The sequence below is a fragment of the Piliocolobus tephrosceles genome, chromosome 19 (assembly GCF_002776525.5).
Source record: "Piliocolobus tephrosceles isolate RC106 chromosome 19, ASM277652v3, whole genome shotgun sequence".
Taxonomy (NCBI): Eukaryota; Metazoa; Chordata; class Mammalia; order Primates; family Cercopithecidae; genus Piliocolobus; species Piliocolobus tephrosceles.
The window spans coordinates 11,201,350-11,214,923 of record NC_045452.1 but is presented as its reverse complement, the minus strand read 5'-3'; the positions used below and the strand labels follow the sequence as shown (position 1 = coordinate 11,214,923).

The 13,574-nt window shown below is 47.1% G+C and overlaps 2 protein-coding genes across 4 annotated transcripts in view; one reads left to right on the top strand and one right to left on the bottom strand.

Moving 5' to 3' along the window:
- Positions 1-230: 230 nt before the first annotated feature.
- On the bottom strand, positions 231-2,928 carry LOC111525372 (cytochrome b-c1 complex subunit 9). Of its 3 annotated transcripts, XM_023190751.3 has the most exons (3): positions 2,619-2,822; positions 1,584-1,720; positions 487-499 (listed from the first exon to the last, which is right to left on the bottom strand). In XM_023190751.3, the coding sequence occupies exons 1-2, from the start codon at positions 2,766-2,768 to the stop codon at positions 1,601-1,603; spliced, it is 270 nt and encodes an 89-aa protein (XP_023046519.1). In that variant the 5' UTR covers positions 2,769-2,822; the 3' UTR covers positions 487-499; positions 1,584-1,600. The 3 variants fall into 3 exon arrangements, with proteins under 3 accessions (XP_023046521.1, XP_023046520.1, XP_023046519.1); XM_023190753.2 differs by lacking the exon at positions 1,584-1,720 and having other exon boundaries at positions 231-499; positions 2,560-2,822; XM_023190752.1 differs by lacking the exon at positions 1,584-1,720 and having other exon boundaries at positions 233-499; positions 2,619-2,928.
- A 179-nt stretch (positions 2,929-3,107) lies between these two features.
- The window catches only part of ZMAT5 (zinc finger matrin-type 5), a 34,510-nt gene continuing 24,043 nt past the window's right edge, over positions 3,108-13,574 (top strand). Inside the window, exon 1 of the mRNA XM_023190756.1 lies at positions 3,108-3,232. The gene's annotated coding sequence lies outside the window, so the exon portion shown is untranslated. The remainder of the gene's footprint in view (positions 3,233-13,574) is intronic.

Here is a 13,574-nt window from a genome sequence, read left to right as displayed (position 1 = left end):
AAGACAGTGAGTTATTTAAGAATGGAATTAGTGGCTCAGAAGCCAAAGTTGACTGTAATATCTCCAACTCTGGCTCCTGTTTTGAAAAGCAGAATTCTTTGGAAGTTAATGGAAAACTCAAAATAGCAGACTCTGCCCTTGGGGTGTTTGCAGAGGGCTTTGAAGTGGTCTCAAATTACTGACAAGTGAAGATCAGGTAGAGTTAACAACGCAACCAATGCAGAAGCAGGTCTCAAGGGCAATTCAGATTTATTTCCTGAGCATGCTCACTAAACATACTTCAAACACAGCAGAAGGTAAAGAGTCTGTTTTGTAAGTAAAGCCGTTTCTTGCCAATGGCGAACGGTGGTCCATGAAGAGTAACTTGAGCATCATCTTCAAGCTCAGCCTCCAGCTCTGGGCAAACAGCTGCTGGGTGGACCTGGTCCTTCTGGCCTGGATGGGGGCCTTCAAGGAACTACTTGTTCTCATACTTGTGCTTGATGTGTTTCCACAGTTTCTGCATTTTAAAGACAAGAGCCACAAACTTTGACCTTTGCCTCTCACATTTTACAACTACTCCCACTGCCCTGGTCTCTAAAATGAGCTTGGGAGAAACACATGCCATGTCCTGATTAAAAAGATACACTTGTGGTGGGCAAACTCGCAGCAATCCTATGCTTGATGCATTTTTTTTTTTTTTTTTTTTGAGACTCCTCTGTTGCCCAGGCTGTAGTGCAGTGGCGCAATCTCAGCTCACTGCAACCTCAGCCTCCTGGATTCAAGCGATTGTCCTGCCTCAGTTTCACGAGCAGCTAGGAATACAGGTGTGCGCTACCCGGCTACTTGCTGTATTTTTAGTAGAGATGAGGTTTCGCCATGTTGGCTAAGCTGGTCTCAAACTCCTGACCTCAAGTGATCTGCCCGCTTCAGCCTCCCAAAGTGCTGGGATGACAGGCATGAGCCACCGTGCTGAGCCTTCATGCATGATTCTTGGCATTTATAAAATACTATGATGCTTTCAATCACGAGATGAAGTAGAAAGGGGTGATTTTAATTTTATAGGAAATTCAGGTTGAGATCGAGGGAAGTGCCCCAAAACACACAATTATTAAGGAAAACAGCCTGGAAGATGTCTCAGTTCTTTAACTCCCAGGTATTACTGAAGAGGTTGTAAGTGTGTAGTCCCAAAACATTTCACCATGAGCCATTTAAAACATTTCCTGGGACCTAAATTGGCCGAAATTCTCATTCCCAAAAGCACAAGAGGTTGAGCACAGTGGCTCACACTTGTAATCCCAGCACTTTAGGAGGCTAAGGCAGGAGGACAGACTGAGCTCAGGAATTTGAGACCAGCCTGGGCAACATGGTGAAACGCCATCTCTACAAAAAATACAAAAATTAGCTGGGCGTGGTGGCACTTGCCTGTGGTCCCAGCTACTCAGGAGGCTAAGGTGGGAGGATCACTTGAACCCAGGAGGTCAGGGCTGCAGTGAACTGTGATCATGCCACTGCACTCCAACCTGGATGACAGAGTGAGACCCTGTCTCAAAAAGGAAAAAAAAAAAAAGCACAGGGAAAATAGGTGAGTTATAACAACATACTTGGATGTCTCTCCAGATCAGTGGGAGTGGTCAACAGAACCAATTGCAAGAGACGGTACAGTGGCAATGCTTTCATATGGGCAGGAAGTTGCACTGGTCACAGGCAGCATAGCACTAGTGGACAGTGCCTTCTCAGGCTGCAGAATCAAACAGTCTCAAATTAAAAACACAAGTGAGTGGTGGAACAGGGCTAGATGTATAAGGCCTACTCCAGTACAGCCATAATTTAGTGATATAAAGCATGCACTGCACCTAGCACAGTGCGTGATACATAAAAGTCAAAAATGTGTTGCCATTCCTACCTCATGCTTCCACTTTCTCCTGAGGAATGTAAGCAGTGATTATTTTTCAGTGGTACCACCTACCAGGCATGTGGCACCCTGCTGCATCTCATGTGATCCTCACAATAGTGCTCAGGTTACTACTATTAATATCTCCATCTCGGAGTTAAAACGGAGTTCAGAGAAGAAACTTGCTCAACTTAATGCCACAGTTAAGTGACAAGAACCAGTGTTCCTATCCAAGGCTTTCTGATTTCATAGCTCCCACTCGCAACCATTAATAACAACTGCCTACGTGGGAAGCCTTGGGGACCGAAAGCGTCACCTGAAACTTCAGCCACGGCGTCTAATGTGTCTAATGTCCTTTTCACGACCGTCGCCTGCTCAAATCTGCCCTTGAAACCCTGAGAGACGGGGTCCCGTTTCTGGCCCTGACTTGCCCCTGGCTTCCTGTGCACCTAGTAAGTCCTTTGCTCTCACTAGCCTTTAGATTTTGCTTCTGATAATGGACAAGTGGGTATGTGGGGTGGCACACAGCAATACTTACAACCCCTGTAAAGTGAGATATATTAACCTCGCTTAATATTTTATAATTCACATCAAGCCAAGGGGACAGACGGCGGACTCGAGACAGAAGACGCCGACGATTTACCCCTTACCCCCTTCCTGGTTAAGGTTACTGAGTCCCGTCCCACCTCTACTCCACTGTCACCCCTCAGGCGGGTCCAAGGTCAAGGATGGCACAGGCCCTCACCCCCTCGTTGATGTGGTCGTAGATCGCGTCCGCGCCTTGATCGAAGGCGCGCTCGAAGAACACGACGCCCACGACGATGGTGAGGGCGAAGGTGGAGGTCCTGCGGAACAGCAGGGAGTACAATTTCGAAGTAAACGTCGCGACCGCCATGTTTCTTTCTTCACAGTCCAACTCGCGCCACCGCGCCTGCGCCTGCGCCGGGGCCGACCTCGTTCTCCAAAGTCCCTAGACGTGCAACAATTTATGGGATTTGTAGTACCTCTGAATCTCGGCTTTGGTTGTTTTGAACCACAGACGTACTGCTGTCCTGGGCATGAGAAAAAAAAAATCTCATAAGATTCATATCAGGACAACCCAAATAATCTGATAAAATTTATTACCCAATTTTTCCTCTCCAGAATTCCTGGCTGTTTGAATATGTTAAACTACAACTCCCAGAAGCCCTCGCGCGCCATCACCTTCCCCCCGCCCTCCGCCCGGTCCTGGCTTCGAGTCCTAAAGCTCTCTGGGAAGCGCGAGCCGATGGCCAAGGCGAGACTACGAATCCCAGCAAGCAGTGCGCGACGTGGGGACGCAGGAGGAGGAGCGCGGAGCTGCAGCCACCGGGGAGCCAGGTACCTTCCGCGAGACGCCGAGGGGCGAGTCCTAGTGTCTTTTCCCCGCATTGGAAGACTGGAGCGCTTCCCTCTTTGTCCGTACGCCCTGCGGCGGGACGCACCATTTCTTGGGATGGGGAGTGGATAGAGGGGTGAGGGGATCTGGGTTCCCGAGACCCTGGCTCATCTCTTCACCTCGTCCCCTCCATCAGCCCCAAGTCTAGGCCAGGAGCTGGAGCCTGTGGCAAAAGTCTTGTCCTGGAGGTTAAACCCTTCACGCTGGCTTAACGGCAGGGAGGGATCTGCCCTGCTTCCTGTTCCTCTCACACCTGGGCTTCGCACCCGGCAACCCTGGTCTGGAAGGCTGGAGACTTGGGACCTGCTTGGTATTGAAAAGAGCAAGGGTTACCTGGGACTTTCAACAGATGTTTTCCCAGCGCCTGTTCTGGTCCTTGCTCTGGGGACCCAGCAGTGAACAAGTCCCTGCTCTCATAGAGCGCTCAATCTACTGAGTGGGCGGGTGGGGGTGGTACAGTGCAACAAACACACAGTGCTTTGGTTGACTGGAGAGGCAGTGGTGGTGACATTGCACCCTGGGTGGCTGCTCTGGGGGTGACACTTAACTAGATACCTGAATGAACAGTAGAGTTGAACAGGAAAACGGTGCAAAGGCCTTGAGGCAGCTACAGTCCTGGGATGTTTGAGGGAAAGAAGTAGAGTGGACTATGAAGAGGTGGACTCCGGTCAGCTGATATCTGACCTTGAAACCCACGTTACGGAGTCTTGTTTTCTTTGATTTTTGTTTTTGATAAGTTGGTGTGTCCAACTTCTGGGCTCAAGCGATCTTCCTGCCTCGGCCCGGCAAGGTGCTGGAATTACAGGTGTGAGCCACCGCGTCTGGCCAAGGAGTCTTGTTTTTTCCTAATTGCACTAGGAGGCCACTGAAGGGTTTTCAGCAGAAATGCGACAAGATTTAATTTGCACTCTAATGTCATCATCCTGGCTGGTCTATGGAGAGTGGACTGTGAGGGGGAAGTTATTGTAGTAGATCAGTTGAGGGAAGTTGGGTGATTATTTATTTATTTATTTATTTATTTATTTATTTATGATGGAGTCTCGCTTTGTTGCCCAGGCTGGAGCGTAGTGGTGCTATCTCAGCTCACTGCAACCTCCGCCTCCCGGGTTCAAGTGATTCTCCTGCTTCAGCCTCCCGAGTGGCTGGGATTACAGGTGCCTGCCACCATGCCTAGTTAATTTTTTTTTTTAGTAGAGATGGGGTTTCACCATGTTGGCCAGGCTGGTCTCAAACTTCTGACCTCAGGTAATCCTCCCACCTTGGCCTCCCAGAGTGCTGGGATTACAGGTGTAAGCCACCACGCCTGGCCTGATGGGTGGTAATTTAGGTTAGGGTGTGGAGCAGAGGAGTGATCAGATTTGGGATGTAATTTGGGAGGTAGGGCAGACAGAGCAAGCTAGCAGATGTGTGTAGGGTGCACAGGAAAGAGGAATCAAGGAGGATAATCTAAGTTTTTTTGTGTGGTTTTTTTGTTGGTTTGTTTTTTGAGACAGAGTCTCGCTCTGTTGCCCAGGCTGGAGTGCAGTGGCCATCTCGGCTCACTGCAACCTCTGCCACCCAGGTTCAAGCAATTTTCATGCCTCAGCCTACTGAGTAGTTGGGATTACAAGCAGACGGCAACACACCCAGCTCTTTTTTGTGTTTTTAGTAGAGACAGGGTTTCACCATGTTGGCCAGGCTGGTCTTGAACTCCTGGTGTCAAGTGATGCACCTGCTGCGGTCTCCCAATGTGCCGGGATTACAGGTGTGAGCCACCACGTCCAGCTGACATCTAAGTTTTGACCTCAACAATTTAAAATCAACAGGAATTATCTTAAGTTCTGTTTTGTCCATGTCAATTTGAGCTGGCCCACAGACATCAAGTGGAGGTGTCTAGAGGCAAATGAGGACACGGATCTGGAGTTTAGAGGAGAGATATGAGCCTGAGAAGAGTCATCCGGATAGGAGTGGCATTCAAAACCAGGGACTGGGCTGGACGTGGTGGCTCATACCTATAATCCCAGTGTTTTGGGAGGCCAAGGCAGGAGGAACACTTGAGGCCAAGAGTTGAAGACCAGCCTGGGCCACACAGTGAGATCGTCTCTATAAAAAGCAAACTAGGGGCCGGGCGCAGTGGCTCACACCTGTAATCCCCGCACTTTGGGAAGCCAAGGTAGGTGGATCACTTGAGGTCAGGAGTTCAAGACCAGCCTGGCCAACATGGTGAAACCCTGTCTCTACTAAAAATACAAAATTAGCCAGGTGTGGTGGTACCTGCTTGTAATCCCAGCTACTCGGGAAGCTGAGGCAGGAGAATCACTTGAACCTGGAAGGTGGAGGCTGCCACGAGCTGAGATCGTGCCACTGTGCTCCAGCCTAGGTGACAGAGCTCAAACGAAAACAAAACAAACAAACAAAAACCAGGGATTGGATTATAGGCCTGGCTCTGCCTCTGACTCTGTGACATTGATCAGGCTTTGACTCTCTGGGCCATCTTGTAATTCATCTGTAAATAGCAACAGTAATACCAGGTTAGGGGATCAGAAGGTAAAAAGTGAAATGCTTTACATCCATGAGTTATCCTTACTGTGGTTTTTTACTATTTGCAAAGCATCCTGGGAGCCCCTCAGAGCAGGAAGTTGTGAGACTCTAGGGGAAGACTACTTAGGTCTTGCTGATCATGTCCAACCAATCTGGCTGATGGGAAGTTCAGAGGAGAGAGAATCATTTTAGGTGCAATGAGTAGGGAAGACCACAGGGAATTAAAGGTGTGGCTTGTTTTATTTGGTTTTATTATGTTTTATTTTTGTAGAGACAGGGTCTCCTTCCATTTCCCAGGCTGGAGTACAGTGGCACATAATTCCTGATTGTAAGAATCATAGTTCCTTGTAGCCTGGAACTCCTGGGCTCAAGCAATTCACCTGGTTCAACCTCCCAAACAGCTGGGATTACAGGTGTGCACCACCATGCTGCGTTATTATTATTATTATTATTTTGAGAAGGGTCTTACTCTGTTGCCCAGGCTGGAGTGTAGTGGCATGATCATAGCTCACTGCAGCCTCCAACTCCTGGGCTCAAGTGATACTCCCACCTCAGCCTTCCAAGTAGCTGGGACTACAGGTGCATGCCACTATGCCTCACTCATTGGTTTTCTGGTTTTCTTATATATTTTTTGTAGAGACAAAAAAATTTTAGGGGTGTCACCATGTTGGCCAGGCTGGTCTCAAATTACCGAGCTCAACTGATGCACCCACCTTGGCCTTCCAAAGTGCTGGGATTACAGACATGAGCCATCTCCCCAGCCTAATTTTTATTTTATTTATTTATTTATTTTTTGAGGCAGGGTCTCGCTGTGTTGCCCAGGCTGGAGTGCAGTGGTGCGATCTCAGCTCACTGCAATCTCCGCCTCGTGGGTTCAAGCGATTCTGTTTTCTCAGCCTCCCAAGTAGCTGGGATTACAGGTGCCTGCCACCATGCCTGGCTAATTTTTGTATTTTTAGTAGAGATGGGTTTTTCACTTCTTGGCCAGGCTGGTCTCAAACTCCTGACCTCAGGTGATCTGTCTGTCTGTCTCAGCCTCCCACCCAGCCTAATTTTTTAAAAAATTTTTGTAGAGAGAGGGTCTTGCCACGTTGCCCAGGCTGGTCTCTAACTCTGGCCACAAGGGATGCTCCCACCTCTCAAAGTACTGGATTTTGGTTTTATATTTTACCTTTTAAATTCTCATTCAGAGGTAATCATTTAAAAAACTTAATTTCCCTTAAACTAGCAGTCCCCAACCTTTTTGGCACCAGAGACCAGTTTTGTGGAAGACAATTTTTCTACGGACAGGGTACGGGAGGGGGTGGTTTCAGGATAATTCAAGTGCATTATATTTATTGTGCACTTTATTTCTGTTATTATTACATTGTAATATATAATGAAATAATTATACAACTCACCATGATGTAGAGTCAGTGGGAGCCCTGAGCTTGTTGTCCTGCAAATAGACAGTCCCCTCTGGGGGTGATGGGAGACAGTGACAGATCATCAGGCATTAGATTCTCAAAAGGAGCGTGCAACCTAGATCCCTCACATGCGCAGTTCACAATAGGATTCGTGCTCCTATGAGAATCTAATGCTGCTGCTGATCTGACAGGAGACCAAGCTCAGACAGTAATGTGAGCAATGGGGAGTGGCTGTGAATACAGATGAAGCTTCGCTCACTCACCTGCCACTCACCTCCTCCTGTGCGGCCCAGCACCTAACAGGCCATGGACCGGTATTTTTAGTAGAGTATTTTTACTCTAAAATAATGGCCTGCAGGTTGGGGTTCCCTGCTTTAAACCATGTATTTCAACTTAGAAATTATTATTCAATACATAAATATCGGAAAATAAGTCAAATGACCTTAATCTTTTTTTATTAATATTTGAACTCAAGTTGAAGATTCTAAATTTCTGAAGACAGTCATCCCTATTTACAGCTTAATTTCATTCCTGCCAACATTTCTTTTTTTTTTTTGAGACAGAGTCTCGCTCTGTCACCCAGGCTGGAGTGCAGTGGCGCAATCTTGGCTCACTGCAAGCGCTGCCTCCTGGGTTCACGCCATTCTCCTGCCTCAGCCTCCCGAGTAGCTGGGACTACAGGTACCCACCACCAAGCCTGGCCAATTTTTTGTATTTTTAGAAGAGATAGGGTTTCACCATGTTAGCCCAGATGGTCTCAATCTCCTGACCTCATGATCCACCTGCCTTGGTCTCCCAAAGTGCTGGGACTACAGGCGTGAGCCACCGTGCCCAGCCACCTGCCAACATTTTAAATCTATTTGTAAATTTAAATCTATTTGTAAATCTAAATTGTAAATTTAATATATTTGATTTTCTTTTTAAGTACTTTATATGTATAACATAGCAAGCACAATTTTCCCCAGAATAAACAGTTACTACAAAATCTAATCAATTAAACTTATAATGAATTTCAAGTTCTGGTAAATAATTGTTTTTACAGACTTAGTAAAATTCTCTATGTCAGTAGCTCTTCGTATAGGGAGCTAAAAAGAACAAAAACAAAAAAACAGTCTATATTTCTGACGTGAAATAGGAATATATGGGGGCCCCTTAGTAGCCTTTACAGCACGCCAGGCAATTCTGTTATGCAGTTCATATTTCCAATCATTGCTAACCTCTCAATCTAAAATCACAACTCTAATATCAATTACTGACATATATTTTATCACTTACTAACTCTATATTTTAACTTCTGTGTTTTAAATAGGAATCACAAAGCTTATCTGTTAGACACTAAACATATCACATTATTTTTCAATATTACAGATACTTTTTTTGTTTTAGGCATTAGATTCTCATGAGGAGCACATAACCTAGATCCTTCACATGCAGAGTTCTAGTAGGATTGTTTTGAGACAATATCTCACTCTCTCACCCAGGCTGGAGTGCAGTGGTACAATCTTGGCTCGCTGCAGCCTCCATCTCCCCAGGCTCAAGTGATCCTCCTAACTCAACCTCTTGAGCAGTAGCTGGGACCACAGGCCCGAGCCTGCACCACCACGTCTGGCTAATTTTTAAAAAATTATTTGTAGAGACAAGGTCTCCATATGTTGCTCAGGCTGGTTTTGAACTCCTGGGCTCAAGTGATCCTCCTGCCTCCCAAAGTGCTGGGATTACAGGTGTGAGCCACCATGCCTGGTCTGCAGCTACTTTTCTTTTCTTTTTTTTTTCTTTTTTTGAGACGGAGTTTCACTCTGTCACCAGGCTGGAGTGCAATGGTGCAATCTCGGCTCACTGCAATCTCTGCCTCCCAGGTTCAAGCAATTCTCCTGCCTCAGCCTCCTGAGTAGCTGGGACTACCGGTGCACGTCACCAAGCCCAGCTAATATTTGTGTTTTTAGTAGAGACAGGGTTTCACCAGGTTGGCCAGGATGGGCTCGATCTCTTGACCTTGTGATCCGCCTGCCTCTGCCTCCCAAAGTGCTGGGATTACAGGCGTGAGCCACCATGCCTGACCTACAGCTACTTTTTAATTCCAAAAATATACTGATTATTACTCAATTTAGGATAAGAACATTAATACAGTGAATTTGATTTGCCCTTGTGCTTCTATTTTTTAATTCTAAATTTTCCAGGAGTGTGACAAGACGCTTATCTAGTAAGAAAACAGCTTTATCCACTTTAACTAATTGTGCTTAGCATGCAGTTGTATTACCACTTCAGTGACCTGAGATTATTCTTCATTGAACTGATTTCTAGCTGGGACAGGAGTCCAGGGGGCTGTGTCTACCTGGAGTAACTGTCCCCAGCAGAGGCTGCATTTGGAACTCGAGGGAAAGCTCATTCCTCCAGGCTTTTGCTTCTTAAAGGGTATTAGACTTGCTAGTTAAAATGCAGGTTTCTAGGTCCCCCTCCAGATCTGCTAAATCAGGATTTCTGGGGACCTGACCCAGGAGACTTTTTTTTTTTTTTTTTTTTTTTTGACACGGAGTCTTGCTCTGTCACCCAGGTTGGAATACAGTGGCATGATCTGGGCTCACTGCAACCTTCACCTCCTAGGTTCAATCTCGTGCCTCAGCCTCCCAAGTAACTGGGATTACAGGTGTGCACCATCACGCCAAACTAATTGTTTTTTTCTTTTGAGATGGAAGAGTCTGTCTCTGTCACTCAGGCTGGAGTGCAGTGGCGCAGTCTCGGCTCACTGCAACCTCCGCTTCTCAGGTTCAAGCAATTCTCCTGCCTCAGCCTCCTGAGTAGCTGGGATTACAGGCGCCTGCAACCATGTCCAGCTAATTTTTATTTTTTTTGAGACAGACTCTTACTGTGTTGCTCAGGCTGGTGTGCAGTGATGTGATCTCGGCTCACTGCAACCTACACCTCCCGGGTTCAAGAAATTCTCCTGCCTCAGCCTCTTGAGTAGCAGGGAGAAAGAGGTGCATGCCGTCATGCCCGGCTAATTTTTTGTATTTTAGTAGAGTTGGAGTTTCACCGTGTTGCCCAAGCTGGTCTCGAACTCCTGAGCTCAGGCAATCCACCCGCCTCTGCCTCCCAAAGTGCTGGGATTACAGGCGTGAGCCACCATGCCCGGCCTTTTTTTTTTTTTTTTTTTTTTTTTTGAGACGAAGTCTTGCTCTGTCGCCCAGGCTGGACTGCAGTGGCCGGATCTCGGCTCACTGTAAGCTCCGCCTCCCAGGTTCATACCATTCTCCTGCCTCAGCCTCCCGAGTAGCTGGGACTACAGGCGCCCACCACCTCGCCCGGCTAGTTTTTTGTATTTTTTAGTAGAGACGGGGTTTCACCGTGTTAGCCAGGATGGTCTCAATCTCCTGACCTCGTGATCCACCCGTCTCGGCCTCCCAAAGTGCTAGGATTACAGGCTTGAGCCACCGCGCGCGGCCCTAATTTTGTATTTTTAGTAGAGACAGGGTTTCACCATGTTGGCTAGGCTGGTCTTCAACTCCTGACCTCGGTAATCTGCCTGCCTTAGCCTCCCAAAGTGCTAGGATGACAGACATGAGCCACCGCTCCCGGCCCCCTTTTATTTTTTATTTTTTCGAGACAGGGTCTCAGTCTGCCGCCGAAGCTGGAGTACAGTGGCATGATCAGAGCTCACTATAACTTCAAACTCCTGGGCTCCAGTGATCCTCCCATCTTAGCATCTCGAGTAGCAAGGACTACAGGCACATGACACCCCAACTGGCTAATTAAAAAAAAAAAAAATTTTAGAGACAGGGTCTCACTATGTTGCCCAGGATGGTCTTGAACTCCTGACCTCAACTGATCCGCCTTGGCCTCCAAAAGTGCTGGGATTATAGGTGTGAGTCACTGCATTTAGCTGAGATTCATTTTTAATAAGGTTCTCATTTGGAAGCCATGGAAAATTTTGAGCAGGGATGATTTAAGAAGAGTTGATCTGATGGTGCTTATGATACAGTGAACAGAGTGGGCTGTCCAGATGTGAGGAGTCCAGAGGTGAGGAGCTGAGTTCTGTCTTGGGCAGTAGTGACAGTGGAGATAGAGGATCAGATGATATTTGGCGCCCAGACTGGGGAGAGAAGAAGCGGGAGGCAGAGACAGTTTTGAGTCCAAGTATCTGGTTCAGGAGCCTCATTCAGACTATTTTTACCTTTCCTATTTGGAAACTCTGGCCTCCTGGGACCTATAACTATCTATTGAGAAACTGTGTCTCCAGCCCGCAGTCCCTGGAGCCCAGATTCAGGCTCAACCGACCTTCACCAGGCCTTGGGGTGTGCTAGGCCAAGTCTGGTTGGAATCAGGGTTTGCCTTGTCAGTTTTCATCCGGGGGCTGCGGGGAATGTCTGCTCTGTTTCTTCCACTCACCACCCCTGGCTGGTTCATCCGAGTGAACCAGGTCTCTGGAACCCTCCATGGCAGCCTCCGGAGGGAGAAGGAATAGGATTTTTCCCTGCCTTACAAATTTCCCACTTGTTCTTTTTCTCTTTTTTTAGAGGCTAGTCAAGCAAAGCAGTGGGAGTGGAGAAGGAACAAAGAAATCTGTATCTGGTTATGATCAGTTAGTCACCAACACCGCTGCATTCGGACTAGCCCCCACTTTTTTTGAAGAGAATTTATTTTTTATTTTTTTGCGAATTTTAAAACAATACATGCCAAATATAGAAACTTTAAAAAATAGATATCAAATGAAAAAAAATCTGCATGTAATCCTATTAAGTTTTCTTTTCTTTTTTGAGACGAGGTCTTGCTCTGCCACCCAGGCTGGAGTACAGTGGCATGATCTTGGCTCACTGCAACCTTCATCTCCTGGGCACAAGCAATCCTCCCACCTCATCCACCCAAGTAACTGAAACTATAGGCATGCATCACCATGTCCACCTAATTTAAAAAAAAAAAAAAAAATACTTTTTGTAGATATAGGGTCTTATGACGTTGCTCAGGCTGGTCTTGAACTCCTGGACTTAAGCAATCCTCCTGTCTTGGCCTCCCAAAGTGCTGGGATTACAGGAATGAACCACTACGTCCAACCTAAAGCAACAAACTTTTATTCTCATACTGTTTCTGAAGGTCAGGAATTTGGGCACTGCTTAGCTGAGTGGTTCTGGCTGAGTCTCTCAGGAGGTGGCACTCAAGATAACAGCCAGGGTACAGTCATCTGAAAGCTTAACTGGGGACAGAGGGTTTGCTTCCAAATTGATTCACATGGCTGTTAGCAGGGGGTCTCAGTGCGTCGTCACGTGGGCCACCCTGCAGGGCTGCTCACAGTGTGGCAGCTGGCTACCGCCAGACCAAGTGATCAGAGAAAGAAGACACTGAGATGGAAGCGGCAGTGTCTTTTGTGTGTGTGTGTGGCCCCGGCTGGAGTATAGTGGTGATCTCAGCTCACTTCAACCTCCGTCTCCCAGGTTCAAGCAATTCTCCTGCCTCAGCCTCCCAAGTAGCTGGGACTATAGGCGCACGCCGCCACACCCGGCTAATTTTTTGTATTTTAGTAGAGACAAGGTTTCCCCATGTTGGTCAGACTGGTCTCGACCTCAAGTGATCCACCCGCCTTGGCCTCCCAAAGTGCTAGGATTACAGGCGTGAGCCACCGTGCCCTGCCTGCCGTGTCTTTTATAACCTGTTTTTGGCAATGGCATACCCTCACCTCTGTTCTGTTGGTCACACAGACCAACCCTGACCCGGCTTGTGAGGGGACTACACAAGGTGTGAAAGTCAGAAGGTAGGATTGCTGGGGGCTTGGAGGCTGGCTGCCACATGCACAAGCGTGTATGAAGCACCAATGGCGTGCCAGGCACTGTGCTAGGCACCTAGCACGTGTGATTTAATTCTCATAGTAATCTTATGAAATAGAGTCATTACCCTCATCGTCCAGATGAAGCTTAGAAGTAAGTAGTTTGCTGAGAGTTACACAACCTGAGAGTGGCAGGGGTTGGATTCAGACCTGGGTTGGTGATTAGAGTGTTGTGTTTAAGGAAAAACAGCTTCAAAGGATTGTTCTGTGTGACCTTGAGCATGCTCTCACCCTCTCTGTTCTGTCCATCATCTGCTACCTTAGGCTAGCGTTTCTTTTTTTTTTTTTTTCTGTGAAGTCCTTTTTGTTTTTTGTTTTTTTTTGGTTTTTTGGTTTTTTTTTTGAAATGGGGGTCTCACCCTGTTGTCCAGGCTGGAGTGCACTGGCGTGATCGAGGCTCACTGCAGCCTTGAACTCCTGGGCTCAAATGATCCTTCTACCTCAGCCTCCCAAGTAGCTGGAACTACAGGTGTGTGTTACCATACCTAGCTAACTTTTTAATTAAAAAATAATTTTTTTTTTTTTTTTTTAGATAGTCCAGGCTGG

Bases quoted from the DNA above. Each gene is read 5' to 3' on its own strand.
- LOC111525372 (XM_023190751.3), bottom strand. From the start codon at position 2,768: ATGGCGGTCGCGACGTTTACTTCGAAATTGTACTCCCTGCTGTTCCGC. The intron at 1,721-2,618 runs GTGAGGGCCTGT...TTGATTCTGCAG, and splicing joins ACGACCACATCAACGAGGGG to CCTGAGAAGGCACTGTCCAC.